Source organism: Tinamus guttatus, unplaced genomic scaffold (genome assembly GCF_059628265.1).
Source record: "Tinamus guttatus ecotype Peru unplaced genomic scaffold, ASM5962826v1 Tinamus_guttatus_pri_ptg000313l, whole genome shotgun sequence".
Taxonomy (NCBI): Eukaryota; Metazoa; Chordata; class Aves; order Tinamiformes; family Tinamidae; genus Tinamus; species Tinamus guttatus.
In genome coordinates, this window is record NW_028288847.1 from 135,581 (window position 1) to 155,406 (window position 19,826).

Genomic DNA, 19,826 nt, shown 5'->3' on the forward strand with positions numbered 1-19,826 from the left:
CCCCTGCCTTATTTAAGTGCTAGTAGTTAAGATATAGTGTATGCTAAACTTGGTAAATCTTTTCATTAGTCCACAAGGGTTACTCATTGCACTTGCCTCTATAGCTACCTATCTTAAGTGACCTATATAGTTACCTACTTTGTCCTATGCTGGAGAAAAACAGCCAGCATGGACCACCTACTGTACAGAGCTACTAGGCAACTGACAAAGAGAAGGCATCATGACTAAAATAGGATGGAAAATAAGTAGTCTAAATATGGTCTATAATCTCTTAAATCAGTGCCTGGCACTTCTGAAGACAAGGCAGTTAGTTAAAATATAATTAAAGGGAACAAAAAATGTAAGTAATGGAGTGAGACACTAACAAAAAGCTTCAAGCTAAGCCTGTGCTCATGGTAAAAGCTGAACTGACCTCAGAAGGTGACCATGCAGAGACCTATAAACCCAACTTTAAGTACCCATTATTGATGGCTGCAAGAAGCACCTACACAAATTCAGACTGAAAATAAGACTCAAGCAGCAGGGGAAGCTTAATCACTGAAACAATTTCCTAGATGTAGTGGATCTTGAGATTTTGTCTTGAGATTCCACCAGTGTCCAGGGAGCCACTCTCTCCTAATGAAATCCTGCCCTTCTTGAAAACACCTTTTCACCTAATGAGTGCTGGGGAGAATAAACACAGATATTGATAAAGTAATGTTTTGGGGTTTTTTTTCCCCTGTGAATTCTACTGAAGGCTCAAAACATCACCATGGAAAACAGCACTGATGTTAAGATAGACACCAAAGGGGAGAGGAAGCCAAGGAAGCAGAATCCATTGAGCAAAGGTGGAAAGAGAGTCTGCAAAGCTGTTGGCTACATCACTGGGGACATGAAGGAATTTGGAGGCTGGCTAAAAGGTAAGCCTACTTCATTGTAATTAATTATGAAGTTCCAAAAAATATATAAAAAGAATAACAATTTCTCGACTGTAGGACTCAAGTTGGAGTGGAACAGAAAGGACTGCCTTGATTGATATCACTTTTGTAGGAGAAATTCAGCTTTGTACAGAGAGCCACACACTGCTTAAACCTTGAGGATGACTGAGATGACATTTACCTCCCAACACTCTATGTGTAATGTGAATTTTGTCTGAGGGAACACAACCCAAGATGTTTATTCTGTGTTCTGTCATTCCTTATAACATTCCCCCTTCTTTCAGCTGAGTACCTCTATCAAGTCTAATGCCACTGTGACGTTAAATTACACATAGCTAGGTGTGTTTGGTCCCCATCATAAACCAGCAATGGGATACTCACTCAATTTGCCATCCGAGTCACAAACGTCATAAATTAGCCAGTTCATTTGAGATTGGTCAAGCATTCTTTATAACAGGGGACTCTGGCAACCACACTGTTCATCTCAGCTTTCCTGCTGCAAAACTTAATACACACCATAATAAATCCTGGTCAGCTTTTACACTCTTGTTGATTCATTGATTCAGTAGAGCTGCCAAGTTCCACTGCCAAAACAATTCCTGAGTTTTAAAAAGAACCATCCATAATCAGTCTTATCTGTGCTTTTTTATTATTATTATTAATATTTGATTTGCCATCCTGCAGATAAACCTCTCATGATCCAGTTCATTGACTGGGTGCTGCGAGGGATATCCCAGGTGATGTTTGTCAATAATCCCCTCAGTGGACTTATCATAGTGGCTGGCTTCCTGGTGCAGAACCCTTGGTGGACACTCACAGGCTGTTTGGGAACAGTTGTCTCAACTTTGACAGCACTTATGCTGGGCCAGGACAGGTAAGTTCATCCTTTCCTCCTTGAAAACCAAACTGACACCTGACAGCTGACATGGGTGATGAACAAGTGACACGGGTGAAAAGCACATGTTTAACCTTAGCTAAAACTGCTAGGTACAGACAGGTCTCCCAACCAGCTGCATCTGGTGGGCAGGGACACGGGACACAGAGCTGCAGTGCTGCGTTAGTCTGCAGAGATGTTTAAGGAGCAGTTGAGGTGGAGAGGACCAGAAATTCAAGCGCGTGAGATTGCAGGTCAGTGTGTGAGATGTGGCAGGTCATCACCACCACACAGATTCATAACTGTGCAACTGTGTTGAAGACTAGTTTGGTTGCAGGAGAGGAGAGTTCAAGATGGTTGGGTTTTGTTCCACACAGATCGGCCATAGCAGCAGGCCTGCATGGCTACAACGGGGTCTTGGTGGGATTGCTCATGGCTGTCTTCTCTGCTAAGGGAGACTACCACTGGTGGCTTCTGCTTCCAGTAGCACTGGTGTCTATGACATGGTAAGTCGCATATCTCTTTGGCTTCTCAATCCAGCCCATGTGTCTCTGCACTGAGACCGAGACCGAGACATCGTGTTTTTATGTGCTTTACAGGATCCAAATTAAAAAGAAACACAACTGGTATGCCCATGCTTCTAGAGCTGTACTATTATCTGCACTTTTAAACCTGAATGTAAGCCCAAAACAAATGAAATACACACATAATCACAAATAAATCCAGAGGCCATATGGAAAATTGATGGTTAACCAGAGTTAATTCAATGCCTTAAATGTTAGCCATATTGCTGCGATGCATCAATTCACTCTTGTCTCAAGAGAAACATTATTTTCACCATTCCCTGCCACCATCAACCGCAAGTGTTTCATCTATTTAAGCCACCATATAAAAATGTCATGAAAATTTACCACTCTGGATAGAGTTAGAAAAGCTGCTCAGTAGTTCTAAGACGATGTTCAACGCTCACAAAAACAAACAGCTAATAATACTTTAGTCACACGTGACACCATACTCTGTCAGGTAGTTGGACAGACAAAAAAATTGAATATTGGTCTTTGAGCCCTGAATGTCTGGCTGGAGACTACTAAATCTCCATGCAGATCATCAGTCTGACTGAAGTTCATGTAGTTTTAGACTCACTTTAATAAGTATACTTGCCATACCAGTGTTTACTTCTGATGATGCTGATCCACAAGCCTAAGCTAGGACACTTCATTGCAGTTCACCCAGTCTTGGCCCTGGTGTCATAAATTCAATTCACTTAAGTACACTAAAAAAAAAAAAAAATCACTGAGACCAAGCTGGGGAATAACTCCTCTGAATCATTGGAGCTTCACCAGTTGACGCCAGCAGGATCTTGGCCCCTGGATGGTCACCAAATTAAACATCATATCATACTGCAAAACATGATAGGAGCTCACACCCTGCTAACTGAAATGCCCTTCAGAAGGGCATGAAATTTGCAGAGCGATCCCAATATATCTCCCACTGTCAGAAAGACTGACAAAATCAAACAGCTTCTAAGAAAAAAAATGGACAAAATGAATTTCCTGCAGTAGTCCAAATACTTTTTTTTTTTTTTTGCCTAGCAGTTACTGAATCATTTGTGATCACAAGCTCCTAGTGAGATCATTATGTTCTTCTTTCAGCCCCATTTTCACCAGTGCTTTAGGCTCAATCTTCAGTAAGTGGGATCTGCCTGTTTTCACCCTGCCTTTCAACTTGGCCTTGACTCTCTATCTGGCTGCCTCAGGACCCCATAACCTCTTCTTCCCTACAACACTCATTCAGCCTGCAACAACAACACCCAACATCACCTGGACTGATGCTGAAGTGCCTATGGTAGGATTCCCTAAAAATACAGCCTTCTTCATTTACAAAGAAACCCACTACAGAGCCATACTGCCTTCCTTTACATTACTGCAACAGGGCCTGGCAAAAACAGATTGCATTTATGAAACAGCAGTTATCCAATTCAGAAAGGTTGACTCTAGGAATTGATATCTTTGATAGCTTCAGAATGAAAATCTTTTTGGTACTTGGTATATTTTGTTTACAATTGGACAAAAATGTATACATTATAATCTTCAAAGTGCCTCTGAAATCTAATTATGCATTACGATGGGTATCCTGGTCATGGCTCCATAGCTCAGATTATGCTGGTACTCCAGTTGACTCATAGATTCTACATAGAAAGTGTTGTTTTCCAAAATTGCCTGAATTGCAAAAATTGCATAAAAAATGAGCATGCAGATATTACTATGACAAACTTGGGTGCAAAACATACATATATTTTTTGCTAATATTCAAGTGGGACCTATCCAAAGCAATATTTCCAAAGCAAGTAATTCTCCTGCACAGCATAGTAAACAAGAGGGATACAAGAGTAACCGTTTTCCCCTAGGGCTCAGCGGACTATTTTAAGCAGATCTCAGGAAGTTAATAAGAAATGGAAGTTAATTGATGCTAAACAGCAATCCACATAGGTGACATTTTTAAAGGGATCTTTCTTTATCTATGATGAATAATTTTATGGGGACCATAAACAGACTATTCTGCACGGGTGGGACAGATCATTTTGAGGAAGATTGCCTCAAAATCACCTCTACGCTGTAACAAAATAGGACTCTGTCCCACCAACTCTGCAATTCTCAAGCATTCATATTCCTAGCAAATACCAAGGGTGTCTGAGATATACAAACAGACATAGAAATACTGCTGTTCTTGTCCTCTGATCTGCCTACCCAGAAGTGAACGCCTTTTTGAATGCCTTCATCTACACAGGCACTTCCATCTCCTGTGTTCATTGTCATGATCTGTAATCATTTGTAGAAATGGCCAAGACAAAGTCAACAGCACATCTAAAGTCAATAAATAAACCCTTCTGAGTCCTTTAACGGAAGATATTTACCTTTGAGTTTAATTTCGAGAGACCAAAAATCTGGCAGAGGAGCTACCAATACCAGCTAAAGGAATGAGGCATTATTTATTTTCATTAAAGCCCTGTAGAAATGCCATACTTTCTTCCTAGAATGTACAGTCTTCCTACCTGCAGTCTGGAAAGCAAGACTGCATCCAGCAAATGCCGAATACAGGCCAAGCCTCTATTCTGGAAGCTGTCACAGACTGACCCAGTTGATTCTTTTCTCAGTATCTTAGAGATAAAATAATTAGATCTACCCAATTAGAGAGGTGCAATGTGGTGTGCAATGCTTGATAAATAGAGTGAATTTCTACACTGAGGCAGAAAGTGGATGTTCTAAGTTCTTGTGATTGACAGCACACCATGATCCCCATTACCTAGCTTGCTTTGGAGTTACTAATTAACACATCCTAGTGCTAGGTTTACAGAAGGAAAACACAGCAGCAGCAATGTGGGATGAGAAATGCATTGAGAGAGAGTTGCAGTAACTACCAGCTCCACCACACTCCAAGTCAACTTCCCAGAACAACTGCCCCGCTGCTGAGTGAAAGGAGATTCACCAATGAATTTGTCAGGACACCAGATAAAAATTTGGGCACTTAGTAGTTTTCCTCCTCATCTTCCCAATTTGGGGGCAAATCCATTCTTCCACTGGGTTCTCTAGGCTGTGAATATTTTAACAAGGAGCCTCCTCAATAGTGCATTTGAGGCCAGATTCCCTTGGTTTCAAGGCTGAGGTACTGAGCTGGGTTTTTTGATGCCTGGTAGCACAGGCTGCTGCTGTGGGCACTAAAGGCTGTGTTTTCTTCCATTCTGCCAGCTAATTTTTACAAAACCTCCAGAACTTACCAGAACTTCTATTATTCAGTCAAATTAGACTGAAAGTGGCTAAGAAAACTAGGTTTCTCAAAAAATGAATCAACAAAACAGATAACAAATTGTCTTTCTTTCATTCTTGCAGTTGCTCCAATCCATTCCAGTCGGAGTTAGTCAGGTATATGGCTGTGATAACCCCTGGACTGGGGGAATTTTCCTGGTTGCTCTATTTATCTCCTCTCCACTCATTTGCCTGCATGCGGCAATTGGATCAGCAGTGGGGATGTTGGCAGGTAAAGATTTGATTTCTGTCAGAGATTTATACAGAAGCACAGCAAATATAAGAACTCGAGCGACTGGAACATTTATAGTCACAAATGTTTTTTCCATTGGAAAATGACGGCTTGAAAAAGGATATAGATTTCTGTCTTAAAGATTCTTTTGATTGACTTGCCCATTTTCTTAACTCATTTTAGAGCAGTGGAAATGTTGGGAAGAAAGAAATGTATTTTTGTTTGAAATGAATTTTTATCATGAAATATTTCATTTTTGGACACATCCTGGTGCTTTTAGGAGTAGTTTGATAAAAAACATGGCCATGAGTCTGAATGTGCAGGCCTCAGGGGTACATTTATGATGTATCCTCATTCATCCATATTTCTTTCACTGAAATCACGGGGCCAAATTCAGCTCAGTCACACCATGTAACTTCCATACTGATTGAGTTAGATTAACATGGCTTTAGTCTCAGATTGTAACAACATGTCTACAAATAGGAACTTGGCCTGCACAGGCAAGCTTAAGATCCGGAAAACTTGGAATAACTCAGTTTCTAAGCTGCTTTTATTGATTTGACCATGGAATCTTTGAATTATTTTACAGCCCTGAGTTTAGCAACACCTTTTAGCAAAATCTATTCTGGCTTGTGGAATTACAACAGTTCCCTCTCCTGCATTGCAATTGGAGGCATGTTCTACGCTTTCACCTGGCAGACACATTTGCTGGCAATTGCTTGCGGTACGTACGCTGTGGATTTTCACTACTGCTGTATTTCCTTTGAAGATACAAAGTGCATTTGTACTAGGGCTGGGATGGAGCCAGGCAGGTCACATCTAGACCCACAGATGGACTTAGGTGCACTGGACAAATGATTGAGGTGGATGTTGGGCTATTGCTATATCATATCCTCACAAAATAAAAACAGCACAATTGTCTTCAGCCAAGAATTACATTCAAAACAAAAGAAATGATCAATGCTAATTAACTAAAGTTTTCAAAATCAGTTGCTTCTTTTTGAGATAATGAATGCATTCATTAGACGTTGTTGCATGCATCATGTTGGTCTTTCCCAGTGAAGATACATTCTCAGATTCCTTCTCTGGAGAAGGGCATATCTAACCCTTGAGAAAACCAGAGCTCAAGATCAGCCTGCACCCAAAATTAGACAGTACAATTTCCTACGTCTATTGAAATGGATACCAGAGGCATGAGTTAGGCACCACAGAATGATTGAAGAATTATTTATAAGGCAATTCCATATGAAATTTCAATATCACAGAGAGCTGAAAATATTGCTCATTCAGTGTGCATATAAAAAAGATTTAGCTTTGTATCACATTGACCCACCTTCTAGCCCTGGAGGCAGGATAAATGTGGGTAGAAGTGTTATTTCCCTATTTAACCCCCATCCATCAAGCCACATACTTTCCACACCAGCATGTGATTCCAAAGCCTACATCACAATTTTCATTACTCCACCTCTTTTTCTGTTTTTCCCTTTCCATGGGCTCCAGGTTGAAGGGGACATTCTGTGCAAAGGCAAGTTGTAAGGCCAGGGGTACCCAGGCAGTTTTGTAAATACTGATTAGGCAGAAGGAGGGAGTTACCTGCAGCAGCATGAAAGCTTGCTCAAGATGCTTGTCCTTTCCTGGCTCCTCCGTGCTATGAGCAACTGAACTCACCAGGAATTATCTTTCTTCTTACAGCACTCTTTAGCGCCTATGTGGGAGCAACACTGACTAATATGTTGGCTGTGGTAAGTAGTTTACTAGCTTTGCACAACGCAGTAGGATGGTCTTATTTCCAAATACAGATTTAAGCACTTTGTATGTGCTCCTGTCTCATAAGCAAAAAGACTGAGATTTGGAGAACAATTTGGACAAAAGCAGAAGAAGCCCAGGAGAGGGACACAGTCTGCTCAGGGAGTTGTGCTCCTCACTGAAACAGGTCCCTTGCAAGCATTATTAGCATTATTTACCACTTTTCCTCCCTGGAGCTCACTTGAACTTCCACAGATCGGTCCTTATCACCCCCAAAATAGTTATGTGGCCATACTTTGTGCCTGGAGCAACTGAGAAAGGGACCTGCCATGCGTGTGAGCAAACCTTGAGTTTGTTTCTAACAACTGCTTTGCCCGAGTGCCAAAAGGCAGTCAGTACAACAGCCTGGGGTAAAGCTGGATGTTGCTGGTACCCACTCCTATTTCAGCTCCATCCAAAATCACAGAAGATGCTCAAAGAGAAGGCAGCCCTCTCACCAGAGATGATAGATGCTATAGGCTAACACACAATGTCAAGGTCTCATTAAGAAATCTGGCCTCCCTGGGAAGATGCTCCATGCAAAACCAACTCAAGGCTTCCTTGAGAAAGTTCATTCCAACCTGCCTAGCTCTAAGTATTTTTTCAAGAGCTGAGGGATCAGTTGGAGAAAGTCCCACATTACATTGGGTTTTCTTTATTTTTTTCTTCCAGTTTGGGTTGCCATCAGGAACCTGGTCTTTTTGTTTGTCTGCACTAACATTTCTGTTAATAACCACAAACAACTTTGCCATCTACAAGCTACCCCTCTCCAAGGTCACCTATCCAGAAGCCAATCGAGCTTATTATCTGAAGGTGAAGAAACATCAGAAGTCTTGCTGCGCTGTGTAAAGGCCCAGGAAGGGAGATAATTTGCAGGATATAAGGCAAAAGCAGAAGGTAATTCCTCCTCCAAAAAAAGTGATTTCTGTGCTACAAAGTCAAAAAAAAATCACCACCTTATGAGCAAAGAGACTTTTTCCTCGATATTTCTTTGTTCCATCCTGTTTAGAAGGAATTGCACAGTGTTAGAAGAACCCCTCCCAAGACCAATTTGCAATGATTTAAGAGCATATATGCTTAAAAGGACACTTGAAAATCCAGGTCACAGCAATCAGATGTAAAGCAGTGAAGAATAGAACATATCTTGGCATCTGATGGGACTCCTAATTTATGGTTAAACTCAGCTTACTACAGCAATAGGGTATGTCTTAGAGAGTTTCATAGTAGCAGAGAACTGGAAAAAAGTGCATTTTAAAAAAAAAATAGAAAATAGGTAATGGAGAATTCTAGCTGGAGGCTCTCTCAAGCCTAGCCATTAATAATCACTGTGCACAGGATGGACATGGATAATTGCTTGGATAACAGTGTCGCTAGTGTGTGCAAGACTTGTGGTAAAAATCACAATAATTGGGGTGTTTGTGAAGCCTTAGCTTTTGAATGTTTTAGTTTGCACTACTCTAACATTTCTTTAAAAAATCAGACCCATCCCACTGCAGAGAAAAGTCTGTAAATCTGTCTTTGAAAGGAGTATTTTCTTGAAAAAGGAAGAAGAACAAAACAAAACATGATTTTCTGTTAATTTCATGTTGCTTTTTACAAATTTGGTCATGGATTGCAAAAGCAGGGGGCAGCAGCAGATTGATTGCTGTCCCATCCCTATATAATGAAATGTGCCATAAATAGAATTATTTTGAACTGATCTCCTTGACCTTCTGTCCTAAACTTTCCCCCCACAACCTGTAGCTATCAAGCAGGAAATGCGCATGTCCCAGGCTGTTGCTGAAGTCGCTGCTCTGCCATCCCTCTGTGCTGGCATCAGAAAGGGGTGGCAGTAAATTAGGAAAGGGGTGGATTGTAAAATAAATAACCAGGATTTCTTGCCAACGCCAGCCCTGGAGAACATCATGGCAGCAGATGAGTGTAAGGGAGCTCTGGAGCAGACAAGTGATGTGCAATCCTTCCATGGACTCCTAGGGTCCAGAGACAGCAAAGGAGGAAGTTGACTTTGCATCTCACACACAGCCTCTGGTGGCTACTTCCATGGGTGTTATCTCATCAAGATGAGTCAAGCTCATGAACCTGCTCTTCCTAGACTGTGAGCCTGCTTTGTCACCATGCGCTCTTCCCTAAATCCCAAATAAATTTAAGACCGGCAATAAGGAAGCTGACGATTCCGGGTAATAAACCACAATAGGGCATGTGAGGGACTTCAAGGAGTAACTCTCAGCGAGGGCTCAGAAGCTAATCTGGGTTTCTGCGAAATGAATAGGTGTTGCTGAAACTAGATACACAGCAGAAACAGACAAAGGTGTCACCAACCCTAAGAAAATATGAGCTAGATTTTGACTTCTTCACCACAGATACTTTCCTTCATGACCAGGTCCTTCACTTGGCATTAGTATACATCAGTAAAATTTCTGGTGGGAAAGTGAATCCAAATCTGTTCTTCTTGTGGTAGAGTAAATAAAAAGTAGATTGTGAATACAGCAGCTGATATATGAGGCTGGGAAAGGAAAATGTCTTTTATAAATACCAAAAAGATCTGAGTGAAAAATATTTGAGATGAACCGCCGGCAATATTTTTCAGTGAAGTGGTAGGTTTTCAAATGACAGCATTTCTTTATGAATGCCATTTCAGAGATGGCTTGTAAGATGTACCATTTGCTATTTTTCCTTGATATATATCTACATAACATTTTGTGGTGTTAATTAAAAAGAAATACTCATAGATCATTGAGTTTGATGTAGGTTTTCCTCTATTTTTCATTGCTGAGCTTGCAAAGACAGGTAGCTCTTAAATTACATCAAACGGCCTAGAATATATAGTAAAATAAAAGTATGAAATCAGCAGTGGGAGCAGAAGGTTCCAGATATTTGGAAAACTTCCATGCATTATATTTAAGGCATTTGGCTGCATGAATATCTTCTTAAATATACAATTAAGAAGTCTGCTTCTGTAACAGGAGGCAGAGGTAGCTGAAGGCATGGAATTGTACCTGCAGAAGTATAGTCAAGGCTGAAAAACGCAATGCGAGCAGGACATCAAAACTTGATCCAATTCCTAGGGATGTCACTGGACCCCTAGATGGAGACTGGATTAGGCCAGGACATCTATATGTCTGTCAAATTCTCACGGAAAGGAAGAGCTTCCGGAGTCTAAACTGAAATCTCCCTCGTAAGGGACTCGTGCCCCAGAGAGAGGGGCCAAGGCTAATGCAAGAGGCTGAAGGCAAAGGCCAAGTTTCATTCCTATGTCCAATCTGTGCTCTTGTGTAGAGTACACACTTTATGACTGATGTAAATCAGCACATTTCCTTTGGCTGGTGCTATTTCAGGTTGCTGTTGCTGAGCAACAGGACCATTTTAGCAGTGCTGTAGAGGCACGATGCAACCAGAGGAGAAAAACGACAAGAGAGCAAGGCCACGTCTCAGCTAGACATTGCACCTCAGTCTGAATTGATTCTTCATGCCACGCTATCCAGAGAATTCAAAGTCTTCCTGTAAACCTATGCAGAATAATATTTATTTCGTAACTTGTCACACATGTCACTCGGTCAGAATATGTGTATCGTGCTTTTTCCCAATATCACTCCTAACAGCCTTTTCTTACAGGTTTAAGTTATCTTATTATTGAAACTATTCTGTATTTTTTTTCTCTTTACATCAAATAAATACTATTCAGAGTTCACCTATTACTGGCCTTTTCAAGAGCTCTTTTTGCATCCTGGGTTTTGACACATAAACATAAGCAATATCAGTACCCCAAAAAGACATTTCTGTGGGGTAGGAGTTTTTTGGCCTCTTCTGGACTTCTTTTCCCAGTGTAAAAATCCCACCACATTAAACATCTTTAAAAAGGAGCCGCTCAGAACTCTGTCATCTGCTTCAGAAAAAAAAAAAAATCCAAAAGCCATGTAACAATCTCCTTTATCTGACTCTCCTGGATTGTAAATTTTGTTGTTTTGTGCTTTTACCATGCTGCACCTGAAATACAACCCGTATGAAGAACACTTGATAATTATGTTTTGAGGAGTCTTTTGAATCTTGACATTCAATATAAAGGATAAATTAATACAAAACTGTATGCTAGCCATAACTAACAGTAATTCACATACTAAGAAAAAGCCCAAGGATGAGGACATGGAGATAAGTATTCACAGGAAATACTTGAATACTTCCCCTTCCCTCAGAGTCCAAGCATGGTGAAGCAAGAGAAATCTTAGTCACAAATAAACTTCTTTCTGAAGCTTTCTTTTTGTAGTTCTCAAATCCTTACTGTGGAAACTTTAAATGAGATGGGGAGAGAGTAAAAATTGCAAAGTGAAAACATCCCAATGACTTGAGAACCTCACTTTGCTTATTTTCAAAGCCATAGATAGCCCGAAGTAATTAAGCTATCATAAAAGAAATAGAAATGTTTAAGCAGCATTTGGAAGCCTTAATATTTCACGGATGTGGGCCAAAAGACTTGCGTTAGGTCCCCAAGACTGTGTCAGTATGGGTAAATGGAAAAGATCGGGTGCTGGTGCCCGTGCATCACCACTGCTGAACTGCTAGCACAGCCTCAGCTTTTGTCAACCAGCATCCCCAAGGCAATGCCTGGACATGGCTCAGCAGACAGCATGGACCTCTCTTATTTGGCCAGCACGTCCTAAACTACCTAATATCTAAAATATTGCAAACGAGCTCTCTGGGTTACGTGCCTGAATGGGCTCTGGCAGTCAAATCTCTGGTTGAGACCTCCAAACTGACTATGGGGACTTGCTATCCCATTTCAAGGAAGAGTAAAACAGTTTTGCTTCTTAACATTCATAAAATCATAGAATCATAGAATGCTTAGGGTTGGAAGGGACCTCTAGAGATCATCTAGTCCAACCCCCTGCACATGCAGGGTCACCTAGAGCACGTGGCACAGGACTGCGTCCAAGCGGGTTTGAAGATCTCCAGAGAAGGAGACTCCACAACCTCTCTGGGCAGCCTGTTCCAGTGCTCTGGCACCCTCACTGCTAAGAAATTTTTCCTTAAGTTCCTGTAGAACTTTTGGTGCTTCAGTTTGTGGCCATTACCTCTAGTTTTCATCTGCAAAAGGCCCTTCATGCCTTTGTCAGCTGTAGAAGTCCTCATAGGGACATACAGGCTACAGGAATGATCCTGGGACAGTAAGACTGCATCTGAGACCAGCTGAAATCCTGCACACAGTCCGCGTATTTCAAAATCCTCTAGGGAGAGATGTAGCTTGAAAGCTATTCCTAAATGCAGAGTGTATTTAACCACCATTAGAAGAAGTTCTTACAAGAAATTCCAAGGCTTTTAAGTGGGCAATGAAATCAGTCCTGGAGTCAAACAAAAATACTCATGTAGGGAAAGACAACTCAGTGGTATTTGCAGCATCCGAGCAATTGTTTCCACTTTAAGGTCCATGAAGTCACTGGAAATACCTCAGTGAGTAAAATAAAACCACATGTGCCCATGATTGCAAAAGCGGGGCTTTAAATACAGACACTTTCAAGGAAAATCTGCATTTTCCTTTCTCTTACCTCCTGTAAAAAAGATGTAGATCAGGAAATAGATGGAAACCATGAGCTTGGAAAACTGACAAACTAGTACAAACCTCATTTAGATTAAGCATTCTTGGATCAGTCATCAGTTTAATCAGGTAAGCCCAAGATCAGCAGGAGTCTGAGGATCAGATTTGTTAATCAGAACAAATAAAGAGCTAATACTAAGAAAATTGTATTCCTGGCATTCCTAGTGCTGGGAAAAAAAAAAAAAAAAAAAAGGATTTCTTTTTTGGAGTGGAATTTTCCAGCAGACACTGCAAACAGTCGCAATGCCTCAGCCATAAACGAAGCTGACAACCTGCTATAAAACACGCTATAACATACAGTTTTGGTGGAGGAGGATGTGATTCTCCATAAAAAATCAGCCACTCTGGACTCCATCACTGCACAAAGGATCTGCGACAGATGAAGGCACTATTCATATCACGATGCTGCACTGACAGCCTAGCACATACCACAGTGTGGGACAGCCCAGCACCAGGGTTTTCAACTTCATAGAAAATATCTTCTCATATTGTCTCCTAACAACAGATTTTCTTTCTAATTTTAAAATAAATTAAGTCAAGAAAAGACACTTCTTTTTTTTTTAGGTTTTCCTTTCTGATAAAGAGGCAACTCTAAGAACCTTATGCTACTTTCCCTTTTGATATTAGCTGATATTAGCTGATATTAGAAACACAGAGAGTAGGATATTGGAAAAGATAACAAAACTTCAATAAGGCTCCTTAGAAACAGAGAGGGAAATTACAAACAACTGAGGTGAATAAAAATAACATCCTAGCTTCCTTCCAGCACTAACATTGCAAATCGGGCTGAAATCCACCCTCGTGCATTGGGTAAGACCTTCTGCTAAACTGACATAGTAACATTCTACATTTTATTGCAGACAACAATGTCTGCAAAAGGCACTACACATGGCAATCAAATTTATAGGGCAAGACAGTTATACAGATCTACAAAAAAATAAAAGAAAGAAGGCAAAAAAAAAAAACCACACAGGGAAGCAGATATAGCCCTAGACTCTAGAAGAAAAAAGAGAAAAAAAAAAAGAGAGAAAATGGCTCAGAACACCGGTGAGCTACGAATTTAACAGCCTGACTGTTGCTAAGGATCTGCATGTAAATCTCTAGGACTTATTCCCAAAAAAAAAATCAGGAGAGATGACTTTGTGTTGAGTGTCCGACACAAGGATCCAATATACATGCCTCTGACTACACGCTTCCTGGATAAACTCTCTGTGTTTGCCTTTCTTATGCCTAGAAAGAAGATATATCAATCTCTTTTTCAACGTGTCTTGTTTATCTTTACGTTTTTATTCTTCTGTGGTCCAGGCAATGTTTGTCTCCTACTGTGCTGTCAATCACGACTGGCCCTGGTAACACATTAACATCAGAACCCCACGCTGAAGCGCCCAAGTTTGAAGACCAGTTGCCCCTATTGCTCCATATAATTTATGGAGAGTCACTAGGGAGGGATAAGCACTTGAGTAAAACAACTTAATCCCTCCTAAAATAGATAGCTAAGATAAATAGGAGCAGCCTAACCTTCTCTACTGAACACATAAGGGGCTGCGGGCCACCACGCTGGTTTTGGTGAATCTCACCGATACCTCACGATATTCTCCATGCTCGGACATCTGCCTCTGGCTGTGAATGTCACATGACAGCACAACTTTGTAAACTTAATCCATTTACTTGGCCTGAATATACATTCATTAGCCAAAGATAACATTAGTACTAGGTTAAATCAATATAGGTAAAAGCTTGGGGAAAAAAAGAGAAAAGACAGCATAAGCCTAGTTTTAAGGTTAGTTATACCAAGTTAAACTAATAGGATAAGGGGAAAGCATAACAGGCAAGAGGCCAAACATGATTTCTCACAAACGAGGGCACAAAATACAAGCTCAGGCCCCCAGAGTGGAACAGGTACATTTGTTTGCCTTATATAGCAGAGTGCCATGGTAGATAATAAAAGACATGCTCTAAGACATTTTTTTTTCTACCCTTAGAGACACAAGTCAGACTGCCTGAGTACAAGAAACCTTTTTTCTCATTCTTTGTTATCTGCAGCTTTATAGGCTTTGTACTGCAATCTTTCACTTCACCATGGATAATCTGTATTCCATAGTTCTTATTCACTGTATTATATTTACATTTTTATTAAAGTACTTAAAATATCCTAGGTGTTTCTCTAGAGTGGTTCCTTGAACTGCCTCTTAAGTGCTTTGCTGATGCAAGCAGGGGACTGTGAGCAAAGCACTTACAAGCCAAAAGATGGACCAGGGAGTCTCTCGGCTTTTCTGTCCTTGTGAAGATTGAGCCTTCATGTGATAAATGCCACCACAATCTAGGAGGTTAGATCCTATGGAGGAGAAAAGCAGCATCTACCTAGTTTTGTTTCAGGTTGTGATTCTGAACTTGGGTTTCTTGTATGAGGGAAGAGAGATGGAAGTGTAAAGTTGCATTTCTTTGCAGAAAGCAAAGGACACCATTTATGGGTGGAAAAGGCTTTGTTCTCTAAATAAAATTGGGTGTGAAAATGAGTGGGTTGCTCTTCAAACAAGTAGAAGGGAATTATGCACTCATAAAATACAGTGTGAGTTTAGCTGGAGTTTAAGCATTCACGTGGGAAACAAATAATCACATTGACTTCTTTGCCTTCAGATGCTAAAACGCAAATGGGGCTCTGAGAAGTCAAGGGGCATCTGTCTAAGGACTCTTCATTGTCAGTCTCTGAAAACACCATCACCTCTTTCGTCAGCCCTAGCAAACTGGCCACTCATCTCATTAGCCATCCTAACACTGACGACATTCTGTGGGGGTAGAACAGGTAGGTGAAGTCCTTCCAGTGCTTTCAACAACTCCTATGTAACTTTTGCAAAACTGTCGTATAACAAACCAGAGTCAAACTTTCTGGTAAGACATTTCAGAATGACGAGTTCATTATTGTACACTCTAAAACAGCATGTAACTGATTCTTCTTGCACTTCAGAAGTATTTTGTGACTCCATGAGATCAAACCATTGCACATGGCCTCCCTTCCAGGTATTGCTCAAACAGTACAACATGCATCTTTCTTGTGTGCATCAACTATTATTCTTCATTGCAGAAGCAGGCAGGTTATTGCTTCTACTTTACCAGTACTGATTTTGAAGACACAGTGGCAGTCCAACATCTTGGGTTTTCTTCTTTCTATAGAGCAAGAAAACGTGGCTCTCAAAACATCTTGCATCTGTTTTGGAAGGGGAGAGCTAAGATCTGGTAAGACTTAAAAAGCAGTAGGACCTTGTCACAGATACTTTTAAGTCCAAAAATGAAGTTTGTATAAGCATAAAATTAACTTGGTTTGTGACACTCAAACACTGAAGAATTCTACTAAAAATCAGAAGTTAATAGAATTCAAAGCTGAAAAATCAAACCAAAACAAAACAAAAACAAAAACAAAAAAAAAAGAACAACAAAATGAACAAAACAAGTTATTTCCAAAATCTGGAATATTTACCATTTTCTGTTTTTTGCCTCCCCCCCTTTAACCACCACCTCTTTGCTTCCGAACTATACCCTGAGACACATCCCCTAGTCCTAGCAAAGCTCTTTACTTCTTCACCCTTCACCACTTGACCCTCCTTCCTCCAACACCTGCTCATCCCTAGACTTGCTCCCATGGCCCTCTTCTCCACTGCAGATGCTGCAGTGGGCCCTCACCTTGAGTGTCTCCCGCATCCCTTGATCGGAGTCACACAAGCACTAACAGGACAGCAACGTGCTGTACTGTAGTCATAATTTTTGAAAGATGACCATAGAGTACATTTATGCTCCCAAGCCCTGGGGTTTCTATTTCTTTTCCCATTCTTTTTTTCTATCATTTTTCTATTCTTTTTTTTTTTTCTGTTTGCAATGATCACCATGGTAAAACACACTTCCAACACACTGGAAGTTTTCAAAGGAAGGGTAAAGGCAAGTCATATCTGTTGCATTGACAACCTGTTAAGCACAAGACTTCCTTACTGCTTGTATCCAGCACAGTCTCTGTGTGGACCTTCCAGAGCAGAATATAGCAAGAGGAAGATATAAGGAAATAGTTTCACCATCAAAAAATGAGGCAGAAGCTTATGATGACACTTTAGCTATTTTCAGAACAGCTAATAGTGATCTCACTGTTAGGAATAGAATATCATTGTAAGGAGAATATTAGTGTGACTACACCATGCTGATACTACTTATGGGTCAGGACTCGACTGTGCAAGTGACTGTTCGAACCCAAAATAAGATGGGAGACCTGTGCCTGCAAAAGCGCCCAGACAGGTCAAACGGGACATCTTTCCAATGTGTTTGATGTCTCATATGAAATGGACCCACACAAGCAAACATTCATTTTAGGTAATATAATCATGCTTGTTATATGTGACAAAAAGTGTTTATGACTTCATGTTTGGTTTACAATTTCAATTGCAGCAATACTGGGTGGTAGCTTTGCAAAGGTTAACTGTAGTTTGGAAAGTATCTACGGACTGCAAATGCCAAAAGACAGCAGCACCAGATTAAAAAAGGCCAGATATACAATTGCACACAAGATACATGCATAAGTACATACACTGTATGCGAGTGTATTTGCATTATAGTTCTTCTTTACACTCTGTATTAATTCCATGCATTTTCTGGGTTCTTTGGCAACTTGAGAAAATCATGCTGCTCCTGCATATGGCTATTTCTACCCTGCATATGGATATTTCTACTATATCACATGGATATTTCTACCCTATTTCTACACACACTACCATGAATAGTGTGTGGTGCTTTCCTCTGCTCACAGAGCAGAACAGCTACAGTAAGCGACAGCATCCGACAGCAAATGCAGGATCTTCAGCCATCCCGTGCTCTCTGGAGCACTCGGCCCTCAATCTTAGGCAGAGGGAGATATAACCCTTCCTTATGGGAGGTTCATACACTGCCTACTGACAAAGCAGCATTTTCCACCTGCAATGAGGATCCAGAATGATAACCTCCAAGATTCATCTCTGATTCACACAAGTAACCCAACAGGCTGCTTATCTTCTTCGACTTACCTGCACAGTTTAGATAAGGATGATTCAAGCCTACCCATGCACAGAATATCTCTAAAACACACACCCGCCTCTCCTGGAGAGAGAAATGCCACTTTCAGCAAGGGATGTGCAGGGCCGTAGTGGTGGGGGCGCTTCACAACAAGTCCCATTCTCTAGATACTCTTCTTGACAGACGCTGTTGAGATGCGCAGCAGCCAGCAAGCTTTTCGCATGCACGAGTTTCATCCGAGGCAGAAGGAACACAGCAGTTATTTGGAAAAACTATGCGACTATGAACCAGCAGCATGCGAACTGCAAGTTAAAAAAATAAAAATGATAAGGGGATATTGGGCTGCTGTCCTTTGCCCAAAGCACTCCCTGTTTTGTGGGTGCTGCAGTGATGGGCTCATGGAGCCCTCGCTCCCTCTTCCCTCTTTATGTCTTCATTCCTGGAGTATTCTCAGCACACTGTCAGTGAATATACAATGATATATACCCCAGGAGGCACTCTGTCTTCTCCAGCCTCACTGACCACTAAGTTACTGAACTTAGTGAACTTAACCCTTGAACCTCCTCAGCCACAGCGTGTCTCTGAATGCCACCAACACAGTGACACCGCTGCAGCTTCACCCAAACAGTTGGGTCTGGAAGCTCCACGCAACACAACCATTTTTATATCTATCAGGAAAGAAGTCCTCAGCAGGAGCACAAGGAGAGGCGCTTCGGCCTTCAGCGCTTTCTATGGACTGGATGTGCAAACCGTGTGGTGCCGCCCAGACTTTGCTCTGGGGCTCAAACAGGCTCCACCACAAGAGTATGAAGGCACAAGCTGAAAGGGACCCTCATCTGAGTTCGCTCAGCACTCGCTGCCCTCTGCAGCTCCGTGGAAAGCACGTGCCTTTCATTCCTCTCCTAAAACACCTCAAGGTAGAGCTTTACCTCCGCGCGGTGGCCTCGGGTGACCGCAGAGCACCTTTGCCCAAGGACAGGAGCAGCATTTCGAGGAGACTCCAAGAGCCTCAAAACTGTTACCGAGGTACTCAACTAAGATTTCATGAACTCCTCCCTCAAGGCAAATTGCATACCATTTGGTTGCTCTTTATCCACACAATAAGGAAGACAAAGCCTGATTACCTTACCTGAACCAGAAAAGACAAAAAAAAAAAAAAAAAAAAAAAAGGATTCATAGAATCATAGAATGCTTAAGGTTGGAAGGGACCTCTAGAGGTCATCTAGTCCAACCCCCCTGCACACGCAGGGTCACCTAGAGCACGTGGCACAGGACTGCGTCCAAGCGGGTTTGAAGATCTCCAGAGAAGGAGACTCCACAACCTCTCTGGGCAGCCTGTTCCAGTGCTCTGGCACCCTCACTGTTAGTAATAAAAATGTTTATTGCTTTACCTTTTGCCTGACATTAATATCTCCCCCAAAAAACTTCTCCTGACTGATGCTTCTTGGAATCTGAAGTTCTATCTCATCATCAGCAAACTGTTGTCAAACACAAACAAGATTGAGAAGCAACAGGTGCCAAAGAAGAAATGACATTTTCAAGCAACTGCAATCTTCATACCTCCAATTTAAATCCATTTGAGATCTTGGCAAATGGTCTT

At 41.3% G+C, this 19,826-nt stretch overlaps 1 protein-coding gene across 1 annotated transcript; it reads left to right on the top strand.

Moving 5' to 3' along the window:
* The first annotated feature begins 742 nt into the window (after positions 1-742).
* LOC104573379 (urea transporter 2) lies at positions 743-8,460 on the top strand. The gene is made up of 8 exons (XM_010220571.2): positions 743-899; positions 1,602-1,791; positions 2,169-2,297; positions 3,444-3,636; positions 5,679-5,826; positions 6,416-6,550; positions 7,519-7,568; positions 8,284-8,460. The coding sequence occupies exons 1-8, from the start codon at positions 752-754 to the stop codon at positions 8,458-8,460; spliced, it is 1,170 nt and encodes a 389-aa protein (XP_010218873.2). The 5' UTR covers positions 743-751.
* The last annotated feature ends 11,366 nt before the right edge of the window (positions 8,461-19,826 follow it).